This window comes from Bradysia coprophila, chromosome III, assembly GCF_014529535.1.
Source record: "Bradysia coprophila strain Holo2 chromosome III, BU_Bcop_v1, whole genome shotgun sequence".
Taxonomy (NCBI): Eukaryota; Metazoa; Arthropoda; class Insecta; order Diptera; family Sciaridae; genus Bradysia; species Bradysia coprophila.
In genome coordinates, this window is record NC_050736.1 from 406,112 (window position 1) to 432,870 (window position 26,759).

The 26,759-nt window shown below is 33.7% G+C and overlaps 3 protein-coding genes across 5 annotated transcripts; 2 read left to right on the plus strand and 1 right to left on the minus strand.

Annotated features, from left to right (window-relative positions):
- Positions 1 to 1,687: 1,687 nt before the first annotated feature.
- LOC119074587 lies at positions 1,688 to 5,614 on the plus strand. The gene is made up of 2 exons (XM_037180827.1): positions 1,688 to 2,006; positions 2,256 to 5,614. The coding sequence occupies exons 1-2, from the start codon at positions 1,839 to 1,841 to the stop codon at positions 3,348 to 3,350; spliced, it is 1,263 nt and encodes a 420-aa protein (XP_037036722.1). The 5' UTR covers positions 1,688 to 1,838; the 3' UTR covers positions 3,351 to 5,614.
- A 1,010-nt stretch (positions 5,615 to 6,624) lies between these two features.
- LOC119074649 (uncharacterized protein aq_928-like) lies at positions 6,625 to 8,700 on the plus strand. 3 transcript variants are annotated; one of them, XM_037180947.1, is made up of 3 exons: positions 6,625 to 6,697; positions 7,527 to 7,566; positions 7,624 to 8,677. In XM_037180947.1, the coding sequence occupies exon 3, from the start codon at positions 7,713 to 7,715 to the stop codon at positions 8,577 to 8,579; it is 867 nt and encodes a 288-aa protein (XP_037036842.1). In that variant the 5' UTR covers positions 6,625 to 6,697; positions 7,527 to 7,566; positions 7,624 to 7,712; the 3' UTR covers positions 8,580 to 8,677. The 3 variants fall into 3 exon arrangements, with proteins under 3 accessions (XP_037036842.1, XP_037036834.1, XP_037036826.1); XM_037180939.1 differs by having other exon boundaries at positions 6,626 to 6,733; positions 7,624 to 8,700; XM_037180931.1 differs by lacking the exon at positions 6,625 to 6,697 and adding an exon at positions 6,709 to 6,748 and having other exon boundaries at positions 7,624 to 8,678.
- Positions 8,701 to 11,960: 3,260 nt separating this feature from the next.
- Positions 11,961 to 24,613, minus strand: LOC119074671 (palmitoleoyl-protein carboxylesterase NOTUM). Its single transcript, XM_037180958.1, has 4 exons — positions 24,072 to 24,613; positions 14,460 to 14,820; positions 13,896 to 14,393; positions 11,961 to 13,839 (listed from the first exon to the last, which is right to left on the minus strand). The coding sequence occupies exons 1-4, from the start codon at positions 24,084 to 24,086 to the stop codon at positions 12,932 to 12,934; spliced, it is 1,782 nt and encodes a 593-aa protein (XP_037036853.1). The 5' UTR covers positions 24,087 to 24,613; the 3' UTR covers positions 11,961 to 12,931.
- Between the last annotated feature and the right edge of the window lie 2,146 nt (positions 24,614 to 26,759).

Genomic DNA, 26,759 nt, shown 5'->3' on the forward strand with positions numbered 1-26,759 from the left:
TTAAATTATGAAATCGCTATTTCCTCTGATTTGTATGGACAGACCATACCTGGTTTGTACTTTCATTGATTTTAGTTCGAATAAAGACTTTTTCAGGTTTATTTTACTCACGATTCTTACTCAGATTTAAGTTCTAAGTGTCGAGTCGCTTTATTCTATCACTATTGATGTTACCAACCAACTTCAAGCAAAAGTGATTATAGTGGTCAGCTGCAGAAAGTACTCTATTTTACATGAAAATATTTTTACAGTGTTGTTTTACGGTTGTGTGACACACTGTCAAGTTTCAGTGCCTTATGTAAAGAGTAGAGTGCTTGAAGTGGGTGGATGTTACACACTTAATAAAATCTTTCTTGCTTCTATGCTTACAAATGATTGAACAAACCTTGATAAGACTTATTTATGACCAAGACATTCTTTAAGTCGACATTTCACTGTGAAGCCATGATAGTATGCCACATTTTTGGCAAAATGAAGAAAAATGTTGTAGACAACAACATGATCTAAATTTTTCACTAAGTCTTAGAATTCATAAAACTTTTTTGGTAAAATATACATTAACTGATAAATAATATATATCAGTCAAGTTGTGACACATTTTTTATTAACTAAAAGTCGGATATCACTAGCTGAGTAATAAAGGACGCACAAAGAGCACTAATACAAATACAATGAATCTGTCTCGAGATCTGTCTAGTTGGACTTGGACTTGTCAGAAAGAGAACTGATTTAAGTCGTATGACGTGCCTGGCAAATCGCCTCCTTCATAACAGTCTGATTATTATTTTTCTCGTTTTGCCAGCTTAACTAGCTGTCAAATCTAGCACTAATATCCACGCTGATTTCCTGGTATACAAAACAAAGTCATCCATAGACTCTATGGCATAGAGACATAACCAAAAAGATATTTTAAAAACCAAAAAGATATTGTTCATTAAATGTTCCCAAAAGTGTTGAGGTTATGGCTCTGTGGATGCTCTCGTTCGCTTTCAGCTTGTCAAACATCGTTTTCACAGTTATGCTGGAACAGACTTATAGAGCTTATAGATCATTGTCAATGTCACTTGAGGTGTCAATTTGACACTGTCAAATGAGCTGTCATTTTCATCGAGCTAAAATCGAAATTCAAAAAGTTTATATGAAATTTTTATTTTTTTGTTGAGGTGAGGTGGATCAATTTGGTATTTGTTTTACATGCATTAGTTAAGAAACCGTTATTTGACACTGATCTATTGACTCAAAATATTACAGTGGATAGGTCTGTTCCAAGGCCATAATTGTCAAATATCCATAGAGGCATAACCTCATCAGTCATCAACTATTATTTGAAAGCCGATATCTGTGGATCAAATCGTGGTCGTTCGGTCAGTCAAAATTCGTGTTTACAGTTACTTGAAACAAACCTATGAATGTGTGATCTTTACAGCCAATGAAAGTAGATCAGTAGGTATGGCAAGTCCATACAAGTCGGAGCACATACGGATTTGCATGGCGCCACCTCAAACGAACTCATTTCTAGTGGAAATTTGCACTGAAATGAGTTCGTTTGAGGTGGCACCATGCAAATCCGTATGTGCTCCGGCTAGAACAAATTTGAACGTTTGGCCATACCTATCTATTTACTTTCATTGTTTACAGCAACCCTGCCAAAACGTCAAAAGTCAAAACCTACCATTGTAAACCATTGTAATCATGTCATATATACTTTCCTCGCATCGTAGTAAAACATTATTTTGTCCACATAAGTTTTATTTTTGAAAATTTTCGTTTGTATTTTTCACAATTTTCTTAACTGAAATTCGCATTTCAATAGTTTAACTGTGATTTACGAGAAAACGATGAATTTAGATCAAAGAACTTTTTTCAAAAAGTGCAGAGTGTGCAACAAAGAGGGATCGCGAAATATTTTCGAAAAAATAAATAGAACATTAGAATCATCATCACTACAATGTGTGTCATCAAATTCACGACTATTGGAAAAATTGCGCTTCGTGACCATGATTAAGGTTAGGTTGAATTTACTATAAACAGAATAATGAAATTTTGATGAGATTTTCAAATGAAGTGGAGCATCGATATGTTGTTGAAAAATTTGTGTATGGAGCCTTCCCACACGATTTGTCCATGACTGATGCGTCAGACTGTGTGATTTCTGTAACGAAATTTGTTCTTTTAAAATGAAAGCTTCGCGTCTTTTTTTCTTTAAGGACCTTGAACTTCAAAAGACAATGAATTTTCCATTTCTAAAATTTTAGATAGACGAATTCGACAACAAACCAAAAATGCTATGTGATCTCTGCATCATTCAACTCAATGTATCGTATCAATTCAAAACGCTGGCTGTTGAAATCGACGGAAAGCATCAGCAGTACTTAATTGAAAATGGTGTCAATCATTCGCCCAATAGTGAAAACAGTACCGTACATAGCGTCGAGCAACGAACATTGGAGAGATCAGCGGCAACAGTTCGTCCGATTACTTTTCCTGTCAGCTTATCCAATCTTCAACATCGACGTGTAATCAAGTCGGAACCGAACGACTATGAAATCATGTCCGACATTACGATCGACACCAATACTGACCTGCTCGAAGATTTTCCACGAAATGGTGTTACCAGCAGCGCTAGTAATCAACCATTCGGTACGTCGAATATGGTGTGTGTCAGTGATCTTGATTTACTCCGATCGAATGGTGATTCGGATACTGAATTCATCAATAACTGTTTGCCCTCATCGTACCGTTTTGAAAATCCGGCTAATACCGTGGAGTCACGTCAATCGACCACGACGACCACCACAACAACGATAGCGTCAAAACAGTTGGTAATAGCTGCATCGAAGACTACGAATCAAAGTAAAACGGTTACATCCGATAGACACACGTCTCACAATACGGAAGTTGTGGAAGAGCAATCGTCCGAACGTGCGACCGTTTTGCCACGGAGGAAACGGAACAGCACAGTGAAATTTGCCGATAATGAAGTGAAAAAGAGCCTTCGACCCAAATCCAACGAAAACATTGACTATTCGCTGGTGCGGAAAAAGCGTAAGCTCATCAATCCGGTAAATAAAGTGAAGCGAAACAATAAGATAAAACAGGAAAATGACCCAATCAAAAAACAGTCTGGCACAATTGTTCCGAAAAATTCATCAATATTGAGGAACAAGCGCAGAAACGACATGGTTGATGATAGAAGTCTACCACAATTTCGACGTGGACAAAATGCAAACAATAAGGAGCAATATCGGGAAAATCGAAAGATTAGGCGACGAATGGTTATTAGAGAAACGGATCGTTTTCGGTTTGCTTCAATCAAGACAATCGACAGTGTGACCTCAACGCGAAACTGACGTAGAATTAAGCAAAAGTGGCAGGATAAGTGGTTATGAAATTGGTGAACGTTGCGGAAAGTGCTAATTGTAAGTTTGTAGCTCAACGGAACTATTCAAATGGGTTTCTTCATCAAGTGATTGCCAACGTAAAGATTTACTAATTTTAGAGATTAAGTTCAATGCTATTTCCTAGAATTAGATGCACACACGTCACAATTACTTGTAACACACTCAACAAAGTCTAGACTCACTGAAAGCTCACTTCGTAGTGAGCTATTTTATTTACGACATAGTTCCAAACAATCCTTGAATCATTGAGCAAATTGTGTAAGTCTCTCTCTATATTGAGAATGTAGCCTACAAAATACTCTTTTCGTTGAGGTATTTATACTTCTAACACTAAATTGTTTGTCCATCTTAAAAAATCAGCTTTTGATTGAAGATACTACTCCATTGTAATGTACTCATGCTCATCATAGTCCAGGGCTAATTATTCGGAATTTTAATTATAAAAATTATTTAATTTTGGCAAATCTCACATCGTTTTCTTCTCTCTTTAACTACCAAAATAACATCGCTGAATACTGTCGACCGCCTGGTCGGTTCGGCTTCAATAACATACGCGACACAAAAGTTAAAGTATAACTAAATCTTTATTAATCCGTAGGTGATAATAGTTCTACTAAAACCAATTACAAATAAATTGACGCGACATTAAATGACGACCGACTTCTAATGGTGTTCGACACGTACTGCTCGATCTGCCGACTCGCAAATCAATCGTCCTAAATCGGCAAACCGAAAGAATTGACCACATCGCGACCCTTAATTAACTGTTTGACTGATAGGTTGCAATGCCGTCACTTAGACATTATATTAGAATTTCAAAAAAGTTGAATTTTAACTTAGGAAATTTAACAAAAATTCTCAAAAAGTCTGATAAAATTCCTGAAAAATTCCTAAGAATTCCCGAAAAAAAGTCCGCATAATAAGTCCTGTCAAAGTCGAGTAACTTTCGAATTGTATCGATTCATTTCCTCATAGAGATCATGATGTCTGTAGACGTCATAAAAACATTTTTAGCAATTCTATTGCACTTCAAATGTCTTACTAGACCGTTTAAAAGGGCGGATTTCCATATGACAAACTCATATTTGTTAGCCATACATAGGCAGACATTTTTACAGAAACAACTCTCTTTTAAACGGTCTATTGGATAATAGTGTTTTCAGTTCAGTTCCAGATAAATGAAATCGTTTCTGCTAGGTAGAACATATGAATGACAGGGCTCCATGGGAGAGAATTCTCTTTAAAAAAATCTCTTAAATATACAACCCTGCATTCATTCATTTTTTACGTTCTATCGCAGAATGGGACCGTGGGCTGATGTTAGCCTCAGTTCAGTTTTCCAAATTAAAGCATAAATTGCACTACACTCCGTTTAAGAATCGGTTCATCCGTTTACATGACAATTCAACAAAAGATAGTGAATCGAAATGAATTTTTGAGAGAAAACTGTGTACTAAACGGTGACAAAATTGAATCGTGCTCAATTTTTCGTCGTAAACGAAGGCAAAAAGGAATGGAAACGGAGAACTTTTCCCTAAATGGAGACTGTGCGATTCGTACTCAAGATTAAAATCAGGTGAATGCTTCAACAAAATTTATATTTATTTTCATGGGTGCTCTCCCCCGCGGTAATCTATTTTGTACAGCTAAATTAAAAGTTGATCTACTCGATCTATAGATCCATGAATCGATCAATGACCGGAAATTGATTTTGTTGAAAAATTAGTAATAGGAAGCTAAAGAAAACAATATACTAATACCACTCTTACAGAAGACTATAATTGTTTCTGGCTGATTAGACTTCAAAAACTTAAATTATTTACACTAATTTATGTTGTCATTTCATTTAACAGATTTCGTCGCATTAAGTTATACCCGTAATATTGTGTCCGTGATAAAAAGCGCTATGATTAAACTGTCATTTCATATTTATATAAATCAAAAATCAACTTAGAAGTCTCCTTGGCCAGCATTTGTAGCTTATGATAAATACTTGTAAATGTCCTACAAATCAAGCTCTTGAGTTCAAGCTGTTAAGATAACATTTTTATTAACGTTTTTCTCTTTGTTTAAACGTTTAAAGTATTCGACTTTAAGATTTAAGTTTCTGTTTACTCAACACATTTAGTTATAACGGATTCATTATGTTAAAAAGCAAATTATGTTACAATTCCGCAAAATATTTATTAAAAATTGAGAAATTGTTAATTTAACATTTGAGTTTCAATTCATTGGATTCCGACATCGACGAAACATAAACTGTTCTCCAAAAAAATGTATGCAGGCAAAAAATTATCCTTCGTTTTCCCGAATTTCCAGCACCATTTACGACCGTAAGCATGACAGACAATTTCGCGGTTTATGTATACTACTGGCCACATATTTTCGCATCGTCCTTTGTAAGTATAGAAGACAAGTTAGTCACCCATGCATGGTTTAAGACTGGTAGCATTGTACAGCACACTTGTTCTTACATTGCATATTTTGACTCCAAATTTTCATTATAAAATTCTAACTTTTAATGTAATAGTTGATATGAGTGATATGAGTCACTAAAGGTTTCTCGAGCATGTTTGAACTCATAGCACTATGTTCCAGTTCCATAAGAAATTGAAATAAATTTACTCTGTTCACTTTTAGCAAAACGAAAGCTATAGAGCTTAAACTAATTAAATAATAGTTATTTACGTATCTATCTTGGTCTATTGATTTTAGACAATTTCGCTTGTTGTACATTTTTCAACAAAATTTCTCTCATCTTCGCCTCTGATTCAGAGCCTATTTTTAGGAATTTAAATCTTATAAATTACATAAAATTCTTTAAAGAAAACTTTTTAAATTTATTTCAGAAATTTAGGAATTTAAAGGAATGTTTTAAGAATTTTATGGAATTTTGAAAAACTAAACTCATAAAAATATCCAAGCATGTAAAATATGTTGTGTTTCTTGTGTGCTGGTGACAATCGGTGAAATATGCTCACAGTTCCGACTAAAATTTCATTTTGAATTAGTTACGAGAAGCAACGTTTCCACGTAACTATTAGCAAAATCTTTGAGCTGATTTAACGTATCTCTTTGGTGATAGGACCATCACTCTTCTAAAATTGTTCTTTGTTATCTAAAGATTTATATATTGGCGCGCACCACTTAGACTTAAGTTTGCGCATCACTGTCATGTTTCTACTGTCAAATGACTTAAAAATAAAGAAAAATAAAGTTAAGTGAAATAACTAATTGTGTTTTGGAATTTGTTTTGTGCAGATGACTGAAACAAACATTTAAACCACCGAAGTTGGGTAGGTTGTTGCATCTATAGACAGTGAAAAATAATGGTAATTTGGATAAGGGTAAACAGTTGGAGTTTCATTTTTTTACGGCTTTCTCTAGGTGGAATATTGTGACCATTTCACCAATTAATTTGGAAACCATTCCATAACTAACTGCTCTCTGTTCGTGACACTTTACTATTATTTAAACTGACTAACACTGTTCTATTGCGTGACAATCACGGTCTAAATAGACTGCATAGTCTTGTGTGTTGGAAGACGATTTCCTATTGACACATTTTTGGAAAAATGAATGCCCTTAGAATGGATGGAATAGATGCACTATCACTATTGCTTTTCATAATTTTGAATATCTGACTTAACATAATTACATTTTACAATGTCATTATACAAACATTAAACGAATCATAAAAATTACAACGAATCATAATTGACTGTGCTTTTGCCGAGGGGGAAATTACTTCGAAAAACGCTGTACCATGACTTCGTATGATGCTGAGAGTCAAGATCACCCAATACAATGACTTTGACTTTACGTGTTTTCGTATTGTGACTTTTCTGTGCTCTGTACCATGACTTTTCTGAGCAGTTTTCCCCTCGGCTTTCACATAATACCATTTATGATGTACTACATTGCTTTATCAATTAGTGATTAAGTAAATGGTTTGTGTGGTTGTGATAAAAATTGTTAATCTTGTAATGTGCATATTTCTAAATATTAACATTCATTTGTGTTGTGTCTCCTATCCAGTCAACAGGTCATAATTCGTTACTAATTTTTTGCTGAGTAACTTATCTTTCACCGAAACGTTTATTGAGAACAATTTTCTAATTACAGTTCATAGCAAAGGTGCGAGTAGCAAGAACAACATTAGGACGTAAGTTGCATCATTAGACTGATTTGACTATCTGCTACTAAATCGCATTCAATGTAGGACTTCTGTCGGCCGAACTAACCTGTAACAGCTCAACAAAACGAGACACTATTATCAAAAATACTTGCACATCTACCTCAGCGAAAGAAATGGCTGACGAGGAGAAAATTGTTCGTCGAAATCCACACGGTGACTTTAAGTCCATTGAAGCGTCACGTCCAGCCTATGATAAATCTGCAGAAGTCTATTTCACACAAACACATTCACCGAACTGGAAACCGGGTGATGGTAGCAATGATAACGGTGAATGTTTGCAGAAGAGTCACATTGCCATCGATCCACATGAAGATGGACGACCGTCTGTCTACAATTATAAACTGTTGATCAGCGCCATCGTTCCAAGACCAATTGGTTTTATATCTACACGCAGTGCTGATGGCAGCAGCACGAATATTGCACCATTCAGTTATTTTCAAACGGTCAATCATGATCCACCATTGTTTGTTGTTTCATTTTCTGGTGGACTGGAGCAGGCAAAAGATACGTTGCGTAATTTAGTAGAGACAAAGGAGTGTGTAATTAATATCGTAAGTGAACATTTCATTGAGGCGGCGAATGCAACGTCTACGAATGCACCGTATGGTGTTTCTGAATGGGTTTTGTCCGGATTAACTCCGGCAGATTGTTGTCGTGTCAAATCATCGCGTGTCAAAGAGGCTATTTTCAGCATTGAAGGGATTTTGGTCGAAACGAAAGAGTTTGATAGTAGAGCTGTTCCTGGAAAAAAATCGGCTGTTATGGCAATTATCGAAGGAGTTCAGTTTTGGGCTAGAGAAGATGCTATCAATGATGAAAAGAACTTGATCGATCTTAAGGTACTGAGACCAGTTAGTAGATTTGGTGGTATCATGTACGGTCGAACGACACAACCTTTTGAAATTCCTCGACCAGATTACAACCAGTTGATCGACGAATTCGGTGATGAATTGGCGAAACCGAAGGCTGATGGACAATAAACCAGTTTTGAACTGGGAATTACAATTTCGTAAGAATATTTTGGTTATATTTCCAGTCTACAATTTCAGTGATATAACAATTGATTCAATTAATAAATAAAAAATAAATTTACATTGGAAATATTGATTTTTCTACTCTACTCTACTCTCAAATGTAAAATTTAACTGAAGCAAAAGACAATGCTTTAGTTACCTTGACTGTAAAGTCAAAGGTCTTACGTCAGAAAATACGTCTTATGAAATTTATAAAGTGTTGGCAAAAAACGGAAAAGTCTGAACCTATTTTCAAAACTTTGGTTTTATTTCGTCGAGGAATAAAATTACTGATGTAATTCATTTTGTCGATTTCATACATGTAACCAACTAATAACATCTTGCATATTTATAACTCCTGTTGGGATGCAAAAAACATTCACAAAAATATTTCGATTGATGATTACCTGCAACAGGCATTCTTTTTTCCAAATTTTACCAAATCCCATATCTTGGGTGGGACATGTCCCTTGTCTGAATATTGTTTTTAAATGAGTTATCAATTTAGGATCACATTAAATTCAAGGTTCTGAAAGAACAGGTTAAGACACATCTGAGTTGATCACGAAGGCGGTGACACACAAATTTTGACAAGTAGATACTATTTATTGAACATACTCATAACAGATTGTTTGAAGTGTCAACTTGAAGAAAAAAAAATGGTTTTTATCAAGTTGACATTTCAAACAATCTGTAATGAGTATGTTCAATAAATAGCATCTATTTGTCAAAATTTGTGTGTCAGCCGCCCTCGTGGGTGTCTTAATCTGTTCCTTCAGAACCTTGATCAAATTAACATCAGTAGACTCAATCAATGCATTAATTTTCTGTTTTAGATGATTGTTTAAAATACGAATTATTATTTGGATGTTTGCCCACTTCCTGTGATCTTATCTCCCAGCCTATGCAATCGATGTTATTGTTCTTTTATGCACTCGTTTTGACCTCATGTATTTTAAGCCATCAAATTCAAATGAGTTAACACAAACTATAAAAGAAAACATTTTCATACAAAATAGTACTCGGCAACTGTCATTTCCATCACGCATGCTTGCAGTGCGTTGCCTTCACATAAATACCGTTAATTCTTCGGATTTTGCTCAATTATTCTATTGTGAGTTTCTAGGAAGAAATCTCTAGTTTCGGTGTTATATAGCACAAGTAAACTTCCATTGCAACGCAGATTGACACGTTCATTTCAAACTCTAAATAGTTAGTTAACTTTCTTTCGTTTGTGCTTTTGACCGGTTTGATAGCTGACATGAGACTCGAAGGGCTATACCCAGTTACAAATTAGAAGTAAATGGGTAGTCCAGTGAAGTAGGAACTATTCTATTAGTTGGAAACATCATGCGATTTTAGGATAATGTTGGCTCGTGGTATCCGAGAATGAAAAAAGCGATTTCATATTTTTTACATTGATTATATTTTAGTCCAATTAATTTCGTTGTATTTTTTTAAAAGAAATATTTATACCTAAAATGTTCAAAAACATTGCAAAAATGTACAATCAACATTTATTTCCTATACGTCAATTGAAACGATTTTAATTTTAATTAAAATTTGAATAAATAGTGTTTTCCCTACTCGGTATACTGATTACAATTTTTTACTTATAATTGACCCTTTGTTAAAAAAAGATTCCAAATAGGTTTTTCAATTCATTTCAATTATTCCAAAGTCAATATCTTTCGTTAGGTTTCAAATTATTTAAAATATCGCTAAATTTTTCTGAAAATTCTAAATAATCTTAACTCTAAACAGGTACTGATTGTTATATTATTAACGTTTGTTTTATAAAATATAATGCTGTTGAGGTAGATGACAATGAAAATTCTCTTAACTCTTCTATAATTCTCATTTTATATAAATAGTAATGTTGATATCTAAATTTGATCTTACTTACAAAACAGTAATTTTCTATATCAGATTGGGTTATTTGTAGTAAAGTGAAATGCGATGAAAGAGAGCCAGGTATCGTCTTGTTGATTTCTATTTTATCCCTTTTAATTTAAAATAATACAAGTGAAGCATATAAGATTGATTGTGGCATATTAAACAAAGTTTGGCTGCTTTATTCAATAGGATCGACAAATTTTAAGTTCCAATTTTCCTATGAACGTACAAACCAGGTACGGTCTGTTCATACAAACCGGAGGACATAGCGATTTCATATAAACAAACTCACCTCTCATGAGACCTGGTTTGTACATTCATTGAGCTAAATTACAGCCACCCTCACGAAAGCGGAATATTTTTTTTTTAATTCTGAGAAATTCAACATAAAATTTATCATTTTTCTGAAAAATTTAGAGATTTCATTGTGCTTAATTTGAAACTTAAATATTTCTTGGTTACTTAAAATTGTTCAATTAACTTTTCAGTCAGAATTTTCAGTTTATTCGTTTTCGCAACAACGAATAAGGAAGGGAAGGATCGATTTTTTTCGCGATTTTTTGTCACATATCAGCAGAAACACGAAAAATAAGAAACTCGTATATCGAGCATTCTCAAAATATTGTTTCATTGAAAAGATTTTACAAAAAGAAAATCTATGAAAATAGCACCTCCCACTCAATTTCACACCCAAATCACATCCACTCTGAACTTAGTCAAATATGGTTTAACGAAGAAAATCGTAGTTAATTGTAACATGAGTATGGTTTTTGAAACGTCAGTCAACCAACACAAAAATTTAGTGTCATTTGTGAAAATTGTAATAATTTCGGTGATTTCGATGTGATTTAATTCAGATTTTGTGCGGAAATGTGCTTCTTCTGTTTTTTAAACATTACAATCGTCGGTTTACTTAAAATATTCGTCAAAACCAATGAAATTATGAAAAATTCATGGTGACCAATTATGTAAACAAACAACAATATTGTCGTTTGGTGAGATGTGAGATTCAAAAGTGATGACCCAGTAGAAACAAAATGTAGGCGGTAATCTTAAAAATTGCGTTTTAGCGGAAACGCTTTACGAAAAATGTGTGTACGTTTCCGGTAAAATAAATTAGTGCAAAATCATCCACTTTTGAGGAGCTTTAAGATAATACCTTTAGTTAGAGGGGTGTCATATCCCTTATTCAAATATTACTCCGTTTCGTGAAGTTTGCTTTCAGTTAATTAGCACACAAAATTTGGCATGCGAGTGGTCAAAATTTTGAACTATAAGATGGGTACACAGTTCGTGAAAAATGCATACAAAATCGACCGTTGCAAAATGCCTGCAAAATATGACATAAAATGTATGAGCCAAATGTCAAATATTTTGCAAGCATCAGGTCTACACCCAGCTTGCAAAATATTTGACAGATAACTCATACATTTTATGTCATATTTCGCATGTGTCTATTTTTCATACATTTTTCACGATCTGTGCCTTAAAGAAAAAACGAGATTTGCTAATCACGTGTCTCATAGAAACGTACCATTTATTTTAATCGACGGAGAAATTCGTTTTGTAGAATGATGTTAAGGAACAAAGCAAGAGCACAATTAAATTCGATATTAGGAAATCTTTTCGTTGTAGAAAAATTTGTCAAAAAATAAAAAGTCTTCAACCTTCTCTATGTCCGTGACGACTGTTTTAGTGTTGATATCTATTCACGCTGTAAGTGCTCCTTTTATTTCAAAACATACTGTGTAGTGGTACTAGTTTCCGACGCTTTTGAGATTCATTACAAGACGTCAGCGATATTTTGTGCAACTGTCAGTTGTAAATATTTAAATTTTTGGCGCACTTATGGCGTGAATTGCTATAGGTTTTTATCTGTATCTTCACAAGGCATAATTCGGATTTGTGTTGTAATATAATAATTTTAGTTAACCCTTAAATATAATTAAAATATTTAAAATAAATAATTTAAAGCTATGTGTCAATTAGAAAAATACTGGAGATGTTCTCTGTCAAATAATCGCAGTTAAAATTTGCTTTCAGTTACTAAATGAATTGATAATAATACGAATTTACATTAAATACTACAAACTATTGGATTACAAACTAAGAAATTAATTTAAATTCTTGCTTAATTTTTTTACACAAAATATGTACACAAAATGCTGACATTATTTGAATGCCATTATTCTACAAATCAACAGTCTTAAATTACTTCTTTAATTTTTTGTGAGAATAAATATTAAAATTTTAACGGTAAAAATTGTCATTTAACCCATGAATAGATCGGTGTGTTATCGTGGTTGTGTATAAAAAACGGACCAATTTTTATTTCTTAAATTAAAGTTAAAAAATAAAATGGAAAACAAACAAAAAAAACAACAACAACAATTCATATAAAATTTAAATTAAATTACTATTTACTAGCTGGTTTGGGTTAGTAAATTCAACAATTCCGTTCGGTCCATATTACTTAATGTGGTCATATTAATGCCCAAGGCCGTCGCCACAGCCTCAATGTCTAAACCAAATGATGCTAACAATTCCAGAAACCGCATCTCCTTGCCGGTCAACGGATTTGTTATGCTCGGACACGAATGATTACATTGTGGCCAACTGCATCGCTCCAATAACCGTAAAGAGCATCTGGTCGGCTCGGCTACAGTTTGTTGACCGTTGCCATGGTCCATTCTTCGCTTATTGTGAATGTTATTGTTGCGATTGTGGTGTGGCTGATTTTTTCGTTTTCTGCCGTTTTTCTGATTTATATTATTTGATACGGACCTGCCCGACTTCAGATCTTTTGGAATATGAGACCGTTCTAATCGAGGTGATTTTATTTCATCCTGTGAATTATTGGCGCCCTGATTTCTTGACTTACGACCCAATCCATTCTTTCGTCGTTGTTGCTGACGTCTCTCTTTCGACAGTCTGTGCCGTTCTTGAACTGGTTGTTGCTTGCGATTTTTCTTATTTTTTCGCTTTTGGTGTACATTTTTACCCTTACCCTTGCGATGGTTTCGTTGCTTCTTTCCATCTGATGCTCGCCTCGACAATTCTTTATTGTTGATTTTGGTTGACCTTTCCCAGCACCTTAGCGCTTCCGGTAATGATATGTCGTCTATTTTAATGCTCAACCAATCTCGTTTACTGAGCACGGAATGACCAATACAAGATGGTGCAAACACAGCAGTTACGTTATCCAATGATGCACGAAGTGCTATACCTGTGTCATGGATGTAGTCCCACTGTTTTTTTGTAACTGGTGCTCCAACACTATCTGCTTTCATTTGTGCTTCATCAAATAACCATTGGAAGACAAAGAGCGGAGCTGCAAAGTCAAAATATTGATAAACAGCCCAAATCAAGAGTAGCAAAACAACTTACATTTAAGTGTTGGATACAGCCTATGGCCGAAGTAACATCGCCAGGGTTCAGTTGGATGTGCATTTGTACATGCTTCAGGTAATGATCCACCCCACAATTTCCACCCGTGCTTTACCACTTCGGCAGCTGAAGTAGCACCTTGTGCAAATGGATCTCTATCCAAAAACCAACCCGAGTCGCTAACACCTCGCACAGCGACTCGAATGTCACGTTCGTCCCTCAGATAGGATTTAACTTTATCTAAATTGAGCATGACTCCAAGCCCACCAGCAGACGATCCAGCCAAAAGCAATTCGCCACCTTGGGTTCGTCCAAGGCCCAATGGAATTAGATCAGCAATCACTTGGCGAACGATTAAAGAACCCATGAAGCGCCACCGATCAGTAGCCTGCATTTTCGTTCCACTCCAAGAATCGCTGCTGCAATACGGCACTAGAACATGGTTAGCGTCATGCCAATATGGATTTTCGGATGACAGTGGTGATAGTATACCACCAACTATAAATAGGATTACATTCGGGTTATTAAATTGTCATCACTTGTTAAACGTATTATGGTACCAACCGTCTTCTCTAGTTTCTGGCCATTTTGCAGACGTCATCAAGTGCCTAAATTTAGTCCAACGAACTTTGCACGATTCCATGTCATAGCAATGCCAGCCACCTTCGAAAAATACCACCCATCTCTTTGACTTGGACGATTTCCTTAAATAAAATCCTGCTTGTGAACCATCATTGCATGTCACAGTGCGATTTGATAGAAATACTCTTTTTAAAGCTTTCGAGTCGCTGACTGATCGGCCACTAGTATTTTCGTAGTGTCGCTGAATAGAATTGCTTTCAATCAACGCTCGTGGATGTGATATGTTTGTGGAACGACTGTTGCTTTGAGGTATGGTCGCAGCGAATATAACGACAAAAGTAATCTGAAACGGAAATGAAAGGTACGTTATAACAAACTCGTACCACAAAGACTAATATAAATATTGCTGGAGAAACACTACCACCGTCATCATATTTAAGAATTTTGGTTAATTTCATATAGCTAGAGAACTGGGAACAAAGGGAAAGTTATAGAACTTTACAGCAGAAAAACTTTGTAATCTTTTCTTAAGGGCAGATTCCGTCTGTTGCGTTACAATTTTTAAGACTGAAAACTCTAGTTTCAAGAAAAAATCGTAGTTTCAGGCATTAGACTGGTCCTTCCTCTATTGCCTCAAAGTGTTAAAAATTTGATCTGAGGTAACTGGTCATACAAAACTATTGCAATTGGCGGAGGTCTGCACTTTTAAACCCATATTGTACGGCGATCTCCGCTATCAAAATTTTGTCTCCACCAATAACGGATATGTTCCATAGTTTTTCACGCTCTATCGTCTCCAGGTGTCCGCTGATAGACGATTTTACAGATTTTGAAAATTTACCATCAGCGAACCACTGAGTTATGTGGGAGGACATCCAAAACTTTCGGGGATGGGGAGAGCCGGAAAAACTGTGGAGCAAATCCGTTATTGGCGGAGAAAAAACTTTGATAGCGGAGAATTGCCGAGGCTCTAAAGTTCCAATTCAAAAAAATATGCCCTACACAATTTTGATTTAAAAAATATTCAGGGTTCATACGCCTCAGCAACACTAAGTTTTCTAAACTTAGTTGATATCAAACCAGCATGGTAGACTTTTCTGTTATCAAAGTTTTCCCCTGAACAATTGTTTAAATTTTGAATTGATCAGTGCTAGTGGCTGGTGGGAGTCATATATTTGGAACTCGAACTGCGTTTTAACATAATTCATTCTCAAACTCCATTTATCTTATCAATCTCAGTACTTAATTAAATAGTTGCACCAGCGAGGAGTAATTGACTTTTAAAAGAACTTTTCCTTTCAACTTTTGAGAATTTGTATTTGTAATAAAGCTCTTTGAAACACAGACATCACTCTACTTATAGAATTATATAGACGGTTTCTCAACTAAACAAGGTAGATAACGAATTACAACCGAAATATGGTAAATATTCACATGAAAGTGTAAACAAATAAAAAGCAACCGCACGCTCAATTTTTTTGTTGAACTCTTTGCAGTATATATCCGTACATGGCGCTCGCTAAATTACATTTTGTCGGTGTTCGTCTTATAAATATTTTCCTTCCTATAACCAGTAGCGACTTTTTATGTATAAAGCCGCATAGTATGTTGCATTTTCGTTCTATACTCGATATTACGTTGTTGTAAGCCTATTTGGCAGCAGTCAGCTAATTTGGAACAAGTTTTTGCTTTTGTAATTGATTAAAATATTAGAACGTGACGTGTGCGGCACAACACACAATGCTAAAGATAAATAAAATACCTTTATTATGTTACCTTTAACGATCATGCTCTTACAAATGTATTATATACGATTGATACGCGGTATGTGAAGGTATTTCGCTCACATCTGTTGGCAAACTGTGAAATGAGATGTAATCCGTTCACATTCTTACATGTTACAATCAATATTGAAGCTACTCACTTAGCACATTGACATCATCTTGTCATTCAGGAAATAATTTAATTGCAGCATGAAGGGTATATAATCGAGATGAAAAACGTTTTTCTGTGGAAATTTTAGTTGGAATTTCGTTCTTTCTTTCTTTCTTTTCAAAAATTATTAGGTATGCTATTAGACCACAGTCGCAGAAAGTTTTTGGTCTTGATACGTGGGTTCGTATATGTAAATTTTCTTCGTATGCATACGGTCATGGTGTTACCGTGGTAATTTTCATTTATCATTCATATACGACTTTCATCTCTCGCTAATATTTTATATCGCAAAATATCTTTGCTTTGTAAGTTTCACCAGAATGGTGTCAAGAAAAGGTCATAACTTAAAACTTCCACTGGTGAATTTTTTTACTGGGCAATAACGGATTTTTTAGAAGCTTTTCTGCATCGTTTCCGCCTTCGAAGTTCAAATTCAGCCCTCCACTCATTAGAAAATTTCTTGTTGTGTACTTGTTCAAATGTCTTCCTGAACATGGTAAATTTGTCGTGTACTGTGTCGACGTTTTGGGACAAAAAATCTTCCATTGGCATTCTTACTTCATCATATTATAACTGCGATGCGATTTACATTTCTTTTCTGTCGTATGAAAATATAGCTCTTAGAAACGTCGCTATAATACACGATAAGGAACCAAATTGTTACATCTACCGGCGAAGACTCACAATTGACGTAATAGCAATCAAAAATACAAAGTTTGAGATAATTACGAGGTGGCAGGATATTTCTACACGGTCAATATCGTCAGGATAGACTGATAGAGTGATAAAATTAATGATTTAAAAAAAGAACGATACTATGATACTACTATTTGTAACATCCAAAAATGGTCACGATCGTAGTTAAATTATTTAACTCACTTCCCATTTATCATGTGGAATGTGTTGTATCGACTGCGACGCAAAAAATTTTAATTTTCTACCGGCAATAGAAAAAAATTCCCAGAAAATGTGAAAAAATTGGAATTTTCTAACGGTAATAGAAAAAAATTCCCAGAAAATGTGAAAAAATGGGAATTTTCTAACGGTCATAGAAAAAAATTCCCACAAAATGTGCAAAAAATGGGAATTTTCTAACGATTATAGAAAAAAAATCCCAGAAAATGTGCAAAAAATGGGAATTTTCTAACTGTCATAAAAAAAAAATTCCCAGAAAATGTGAAAAAATGGGAATTTTCTAACGGTCATAGAAAAAAATTCCCAGAAAATGTGCAAAAAATGGGAATTTTCTAACGGTCGTAGAAAAAAATTCCCAGAAAATGTGAAAAAATTGGAATTTTCTAACGGTCATAGAAAAAAATTCCCAGAAAATGTGCAAAAAATGGGAATTTTCTAACGGTCGTAGAAAAAAATTCCCAGAAAATGTGAAAAAATTGGAATTTTCTAACGGTCATAGAAAAAAATTCCCAGAAAATGTGCAAAAAATGGGAATTTTTTAACGGTCCATCCAGACCAAAGAATAAATAAAAAATAAACAAACGTCAATATAGCAGCCGCTGCGTCGCAGCCGATACAACACATTCCACATGATATATGGGAAGTGAGTTAAATAATTATAACTACGATCGTGACCATTTTTGGATGTTACAGATAGTATGGATAATTTCGTCTACAATTCAAAATTTTAAAATATTGTCTGGACGATATTACCGTCTTAAAAAAATTCATGGATTTTTTCGTTTTCTGTACGATGATATCGTGCTAAATGATAATTCCATGATATTTTACATTTTAGACAATATTGTCGTCGTGGGTGAAAAATTTACGAACGATAATATCGTTTTCTGAATGTTGATATCGTTTTATAGAGTTAGACGATATTACCTGTCTAAAAACGATATTAACGTTCAAAAAACGATATTATCGTTCCTGGCGATATTGACCGTGTAGAAATGTCGCCTCTCATAATTACGTTACCATTAAGTTTCTCAAACACACAGAAAGAAGTGGAGCTCCTGAGAGTCTATCTTCTTAGTATGGTACACAAAACACTATCATAAAATCATAATAAATATTTGCCTTTGACTGTTGGTAGGTTCTGTTGTTTGCTACTGATCAAAAGGAAAATTGTTGGGGGCTTTTCATATTTTACATTCCAGAGTATATTAATGGATAAAACAGTACTATTTACTTCATTTGGTCCTATAAAGCCTTTATAATAAAGTGCATCAATAGTCATTTCATTGATGTTCAAAATGGAACTTTGTCTATGGGGACCAAACCAAATTTTTGACTGAAACGGCCAAAAAATCCACAAAAAAATCCAAATGAATCAAATCACAAATCGTAGCGGCACAAATTTGGGATAGTAACGATCAAGCGCGAAATCATCAATGGATAACCTAAAATTTGAATGCACTATCTGGCGAATTGAGATCTATTGGCACAACTACTAATGGGCAGTTTTACAAAATTTTAACTGTAATGTAACTCCTTCGCAAAGATGGATAATATTAGATGACTGACGGTACTATTCGAACGTTTGTCAAAATGTCTTGACTTCAACAACTAGTCGCACAGGTGGAACAAAAGACTTACTGTAGGATTGTTACACTCCCAAAAGTGATAATGTAAATGAAAGGGTGTTACTGTTAATATGAACGCATCTGGAACTCTTTTAGACTTGTTAGGAGGTCGAAAATAGGTATTCTGTACGAATGGAACTGGAAGAGGCAAATAAACAATTTGACAGTTACTAACTTATCACATCGAAACCTCTAAATATTACCACTTTGGAAGAAGTGTTTTCAATCTGTACTAGATCAAAGATTTTCCATTACTCAACCTGTTACAGACGGTAAGCATATGACCAGTATTATTATCAAGTCTACTATCTCAAAGTATTTTATTCGGATGATTTCAAATCTTGTACTTCAATTTTTTTTAAATGCATTTCACTATATAAGGGACCATATTACCCAGAGCTTGTCATTATTATTGTCGTCGTTATCGATAACAGATGAATAACCGTATATGAGAGGTTACGGCTTAAGGCTACAGTTTGGAGTAGGTCTAAAAAAAATTATTTAATGCATTTTAAATCTATTCTATTCGAATTATCTCACACTTGCAGTGTCAAGGAATACAATTATAGACCACAACAACGCCCAAATCAAAAAACATGAGTTAGCAAAACAATAACTTCATGCCGCTTCTTGGAAGCTACAATTTTGTGTATCTTAGTATTCATTCAGCTTCCAGGAAGATACCGGTTTTCTCTTAAGTGAATCCTCACGAAAACAGAAATGCAATCTAATAATTACTTCTGAATGTAAATTATTGCACCGATGATACAGAGCGAAGCATTGATAAATCAAATTCTTTTATTATAATTCCAATTCCATATCATAAAACAATTACTTAATTGTGCAGGTTTATGCCTTTTATACATATGCATAATATCGATGATCTAATAAATATAGGCAAATACTTGGAATATGTTTTGTGAAAATAAGAAATAAAAATTATATAGCGCATAAACAAAGTAATAATAATATAATGACTGTAAGAAACGACACTGTTTCTTGAAGGCATATTAAAATGCCATATAATAATAAGAGTTCACCGGTTTTGTTCTGTTAGATGAACCGCGCGCGCGTATACGTATTTAAGATACAAATTTATGCCCATACGACTAAACAACAAATATCTACTTTGCGGTAGTAAAAATACATAACCTCTTGAGAATTTCAATACAAAACAACGTTCGTCCACATTATCCCATTAAACATGATCTCGAAAAGAACCCAATATACATATATGTGAATGTTGTATATATCGATACGTAAATCTACATACACAGCGCGCTGTACACACCGAGTGTGTATTACGAGATGGAAACAACAAGAAGGGACGCAATAATGGTAAAAAGTGAAAGCTAAAATGAGATATACGTAAGTCGGCAAGTTTCTTTGATGATGATCACAACAGCAGCTCCTTGCTCGCATTCTGATCAAAGATTCCGCCAAAAACCCAAGAGTGTGTTTACGTTCTTTGAAAAACGTCTTCGAGCTATATTATCATCGTTTTAGTGAGATAAAAGTTTCTGTAACATCATGAGGATGAAGAAGGATAAAAAGTGGATATGTGTATACTATGGTGGAACTTATACACATGGGATATGATTGTGTTTTGATTTTTTTTTGTGTTTTACATATTTATGTTTACTATACAGTAAATGTATGTGCTGAATGGACACAGAGAGAGCATCATCATGAACATAAAGCTTATATTTATTCATAAATGAAGATGATGGGTATGCTTTAACAAATATATATGTTCGTATATAATACTTTATATGCATACGATGGGGCCACATCACGAACATATGTGCGAAAGCATTATCATTATAAGGTAGTTAAGAATTAACATTTAAAACCACATCAAAGTTTCAAAGATTTATGACATGATCGAGCAATGTAATTAATGAACATTTTTTCTTTATTTATATAGCATATTACGTGGAAGCCTTTATTCTGATAGTGTCTCGAAAAATATGATGATATAAAGAAAAATGTATAAGACAGTGGTGGGCAATTATCAATCAATTTGTACTCTTTCTTCTTTTTCTGATTTTTTTTTCTTCTTCATTTTCTGAAGAACTTAAAATATTCAATCATCAACAGCAATGATGCTCCTACAAAAAAATACAGAAGCTGTTTCGAATTCAACGAAACAATAATCTCTAAGCTAAGGTGTAAATACAACATTATAACATTTTCTTACTAAACAAAAACCTTTTTCACGTAAAAATAAAATACGTGTACCTATTAACCGCGTGATATACGCAAAATATAAAATCAAAGGACCAAAATGCCGACACAGTGCACGAAAAAGAAAAGAAAAAATCATAAAAAAAAGAAATACAGAACCACTGCGAGAGCAACAAAAAAAAGACTTATATAAGTAGTAAAATAAGAAGCATGGAATCAAACAGGTGCTGATTTATAATTGAGGTGAATACAGAAGAAAAGTACTTTAGAAGATACATGCACTGACCGTGTCTGAATTGAGAAAATGCTTATGTATTCTTTCCAGACTATTTGTGTTTTTTAGTATTTTTTAAGGTACAGATGTGTTAAAACATTTATGAATTTACGTACCGAACTTTGCAAGGATTTTCGTTTAGTAACTTTTAGCTTCATTTGAAACCGAAAAAAAAATGTTTTGAAAATTAGGGAAAGGTAATATTGGTGCGTAACTGTTTCTTTGCATTGCTGCATGATTTTTTAGTTTTACTCTTATTAATCTGTTATCGATAACAGCGACAAAAATAATGACAAGCTCTATGTGGTCCTTTATACATTAAAATGCATGTTAACAAAATTGAAGTACTAGATTGGAAATCAACCCGATAATATTACTGGTCATATGCATGCCGTCTTTAACAGGTTAAATTTTGTCAGAGGAAAAGTTGTTGAGACCTAATTCAATCTCCTTAAGGTGTTGAGGAATTTCGCGCCGCGTCATTCACAATAACCCCCAAAGTGACATTTTCCTTTTACAAAATGTGTCATTTTGTCAATTATTGTGAATGACGCGGCGCGAAATTCCTAGCGGAAATTTTAAGTCAGTGAAAATATATTTTTCATGTGTCGGGGCCGAAAATGAGGGAGTTTCGATATTTTTCTCAGGTTTTCGACCCCTTACATGAAAAATTTTTTGAGTATCTGTTTTGGACGATTGTTTTTAGGCAATTTCGCTTGTTGTAGCCCGAACGAAGTGAGTTAAAAACAATCGTCCAAAACAGATACACAAATAACTATTTTGGTAGTGAGTCCACAAGACTCGTCTCAAGGCGCTCAAAAAAACAAAACAAAACAAAACAAAATTGGAGATCTTTGAAGGATCTTGAATTCTGAACACTCTGTGAGATTTTCAGCCAAAACGAATTTTTAAAGGATTTCATACAAAATGTTATAGCACAACTACTTACTATAAATATATTTCCCCATCATAAGGCCACTTAAAACTAATCCCTTGTGTTACATTACCGTTTTATAACGGTTCTACTATTATTTATTTTAATCGTCACACATTGTAGGCAATCCGACCTGGTTTCAAAATTAAGGTATTTGTAATGGATTGGAACGTCTAGACGCGTCTGCCATGCCGGACAAGTATAAAATTGAAAAATTTAGTTTGTCAGTCACTTCAATTTTTAAATTTCAGTCATCATTTAAGATGAATAACTTCATTTTGATTTTCTAGAATGTATGACGGCTCAGATATATGTACACTAGGTCTTTCCTACTAGGACTATCAGTTAATGTGACAGACTATGGCCTTATGGGGACTGGTTCACACACAGTTCATTCTAACTTAATTCCTTCGGTTTTGCTTCTTTGCATGTAACAGACCTACATTAATTGAGTCTACACTACATCCATAGCAAAAAAAAATGACTGTGAGTTACACGGTAATAATGTTAAATAAAATAAAGGTTAGATTATCAAAGTTGCGGTTGTTTCTTTGGTTTTACAGTATTCTTTCCTTTGTGATTTAAAAATTGAGCCCGACAAACGGAATTATTAAACCAAAAAGGAAGAAAAGGTGTTTTATTATTCGTGTGTGACCACAATTCAATTGATTTTGAAAATTCTAATATTGAATTGCAACGTAAAAATAAGGTTTTTTAAGCTGATACAAACGACTCACAAAACATTCGTTTTGCTTGATAAGACACTAGGCAGAGATCGTTATTGTCATTAACATATAGTTAAGATCGATTATGTTGAATGATATAAATCTCCGGAATTTCGACCAAAAATGGGCTGATTTGGAGATATTTTTATCCATTATGACGAGTTAACTGAAAGGATATTTCTCTTCAATCTGTTTTGCTTCTACTAGTTTGTTTTACGACTAAAGCAGTCATTAAATAGAACACCAACGAAGAAAAAATCATGGAAAATAAAAAAATTTATGGTCCTATTTGAAAAAGAAATGATTTTACAACCTAAACACTGCCTTACAGTAACTAAAAGAAATTGCACCATTCCATATGTCTATGGTAAAATATTTTACAGATTTTTTTCTTTGAATCTAACATTTACAAGAAAAAAAGTTCAATTGTAAACAATCCTTTAGGGATTTTGTTGACTTGGTATGACTTCAATACGTTAAAAGATTATTTTTATCCCTGAACCAATCATGGAGATCAATGAAAATAATGATATTTTCTGGCCAATTCAAATTGAATTCGAAGTCAATAATAGCACAAGAATTCATTTCCCTTATTTATCCCATCAAAGGTGGAATCCATGTAACTTTCGGCGTGAACCTCGACACTTTGGTATGTACCTCGGAATATATGGTGGCTGAAGTTTTATATGATCTTCTCTACAATATCATATCATCAATCATCAAAATCACTTAGTTTTCACTAAAAAGTTTGGAGGAAATAGTCTATTTGTCGACAGTGTTAAAATTACTTTTCATTATGGAAAACCCAGAAGTGGAAGGACTCTTCAGAATGGGAGAAGAAAATCAGATTTTAAGCCAAATAGATGTGACGGAAGTAAAGTAGTGAACGATTTTTTTGGCCGTGAGATCACAACTTCTTCGAAACCGGCCGTCTATTTCACACTTTTATTTAACTATAACTCTTCAATATATCAGCTATCCCATTTCAAAACTTACCGTTGCAAAAAGCATTTTTAATCCGTTTTGAGTTACTTAAATCCGGGCTGATTTTAAATAGCACAAATTTCGATGGAAATTTTGTTTATCGTTTTTGTTGTTTCAGCTCTTTTAAATCGAATAATCCTCAGTCTTAAAAAACCGTAAATTGTTTAAATTCATCCGAAGAAATTTTAAAAACATTTCCACTCTCAAATATATTTTTTATAAGAAAAACTTCACTTTATCGTTGTGATATTTTCCGATTCATGAAAATTTCAAACACTGAATTTAAAAAAAAAATCAATTTGTTCCAGTTACAAATCGTTCACTATATGTACAGAACATATATTTGTTTTTATTTTTTAGTAATAATATAAACATAAATCACGATCAATTATTTACTCGCCACAGATGAAATATGGATAACCTCAACAAACATAATCTTCATTACACACACGTTACTTGTACAGAAGATAAAAAAAACAACATCAATACACCAGTGCACACACGGAACGATCAATTTGTAAACATCTCATCTCCTCAAGAGATTAGTATGAAGTGATTCAATTCGATGAAGAAAAGTTGTAACCTTACCTTGTGCCTACCTAAACGTAAAAAAATCATTTTTTTTCTTTCTTCTTTACCTTCTTCTATTTTTCTGCGGTTTCTTTCAACTTGTCCAGCAAAGACTCTCATTTTGTACTTTAAACGAGATGAAACAAAAATTATTGTAAACTATATATTGGAGGAGAATTTAAGTGTTTTGCCTTCCCCCCTGTAAGACGCATTTGAGTATTTGAAGTGTGTTCGTTAAATTATGTAGGGGCGGGTATGGTTTTGTTTAAATTGTCGCTTTGTTTATGGTTTTTCATTCGATTGATGTTTGAACTTGATTGATGATACGGAATTTGTGATGGAAAATTTCATTCGAACAATACGATTTTTAGTTGTATCGTCGGAGCGGGGTGCTAACGGTATGCTTATTTTCTTAGTGGAATTGTGTATGTTATTACAACGCAACCAAAAATGTTCTTTGGGTATTAAATATTTGGAACGATTTTTATTTGATACTTTTATAACTGTAACATTAGCAGTAACAGTTATCGAATCTATTACTTGATTTGGTTGAAGTATTTTCATTCTCGTTAGACAGACATAAAATCTTTCAACTCTTTTGATTTACAATGAATGATTTACACAAAGTTTGTTTAGCAAATGAAAGCCTAGATTTGTTATTTTAGTATTTCATTCTTGTTGTGAGCCCGTGACTAACACAAATTTGGAAAATAAAAATCTATATTTTCATTTGTCCAACGAAATTCTAGTGGAATCAATTACGAACCACAACAACTCCTGTGATAAGGAATCTTGTCAAATTTCACATTTCTCTCCTTGTAGCATGTATTTTGCTATGTAGCAAATACAGCTCTTTATTTTTTTTGTCGTCATTATCGATAACAGATCATAGTCGACAGCTGCCAAACATAGTACCGTTTTGTGTGAAATGCTTTTTTACAGTCTTTGTCAGTTGTGTGACACACTGTCAAATTTCAGTACCCTATTTAGAGTACCACTCATTCTGGAAGTGCGTTGATGACATATAAGCAATGAAGGGCATTGACAGTTTTCTGTTGAAAAACATGTTTGTTTTTCCGATACCAAATCAGCACAATGACGAACGGTGAGGGTATTTAATACTTCGTTCATCCACAATGCCTTAAAATGTCTTTTTTTAGATATCCGTCATTATTCCTCTACACTTTATATTTTTAAGACTACTGCATTTCAGTCTCTTGGCTTTATTATCAATTAAGTGCTAATTTGGTATTTTTCAATAATTTTACACAGATTACACAGGCGGCACGGCACGTATTTATAATAAATTAAATCTCCTTCATTCACTTTAGTTGCACTTTTTGTAATTTTTTTTTTCTTCATAAATTATACGGATAGAAAGACTTATACAATATATTGTATACGTAATGTTAATATGGATGGTGGATGTGATTGCGAGTGCCAATATCTATGTAATTAATAGTGCCGACAATTAGTCGCTTCGGTCATTATTTTTTTATTTTTTTTTATTTTTTTTTATTTATCTTCACATAGGACAATGATATACATATTCTTGCATTAAATGAACTTGATTGATGAATAAATTTTTTTTAAAGTTCAATGAGCTGATGTTTACTATAAGTTGCCGCATTGTTATTTATTTATGTATTTTGATATGATGCGTTGTTTGTCGGTTTCAGTTTTATGAAAATATATTTATATCGACAATTTTTGTACAAAAGGCAGTTTGATGTTTTATTGATAGGCAAGGGACTGTTTGCAGTAACATATCTTGTTGATAAATCAAAAATACGTTCACTGCTAAAGCACCTATTGTAATAGGCGTTTTACTAGACTTGACTGAACTCATTTGTGGATCTAAATAATTATTTTTGAGAATTTATTATTTTGCTATTTGTTCTGACTTGTCGAAGTGTAGATGCAAGAAAGAATGTTCTCTTCAACTCCTGATTAAAACATATAAATCATTGCAATTTATGTTCTAAACATTGTTTACATTGCTAATTCATAAATAAAATGCTGAATAGACTTTCATCTTAAAAATCTAAATAATTAAAAAATAATTGTTGGAGCGCCGAGAACTAATAAAGTGATTGGCATAATATTCCATAGTCATGCTGGTTTCCAGAG

Excerpts from the sequence above, each read along its gene's own strand:
- LOC119074587 (XM_037180827.1), top strand. The coding sequence starts at position 1,839 with ATGAATTTAGATCAAAGAACTTTTTTCAAAAAGTGCAGAGTGTGCAAC. Across the intron at positions 2,007-2,255 it reads GCTTCGTGACCATGATTAAG|ATAGACGAATTCGACAACAA; the intron begins GTTAGGTTGAAT and ends CTAAAATTTTAG.
- LOC119074649 (XM_037180931.1), top strand. Across the intron at positions 7,567-7,623 it reads AGCAAGAACAACATTAGGAC|GACTTCTGTCGGCCGAACTA; the intron begins GTAAGTTGCATC and ends CATTCAATGTAG.
- LOC119074671 (XM_037180958.1), bottom strand. Across the intron at positions 14,394-14,459 it reads GCCAGAAACTAGAGAAGACG|TTGGTGGTATACTATCACCA; the intron begins GTTGGTACCATA and ends TCCTATTTATAG. Across the intron at positions 13,840-13,895 it reads GCTGTATCCAACACTTAAAT|CTCCGCTCTTTGTCTTCCAA; the intron begins GTAAGTTGTTTT and ends TTGACTTTGCAG.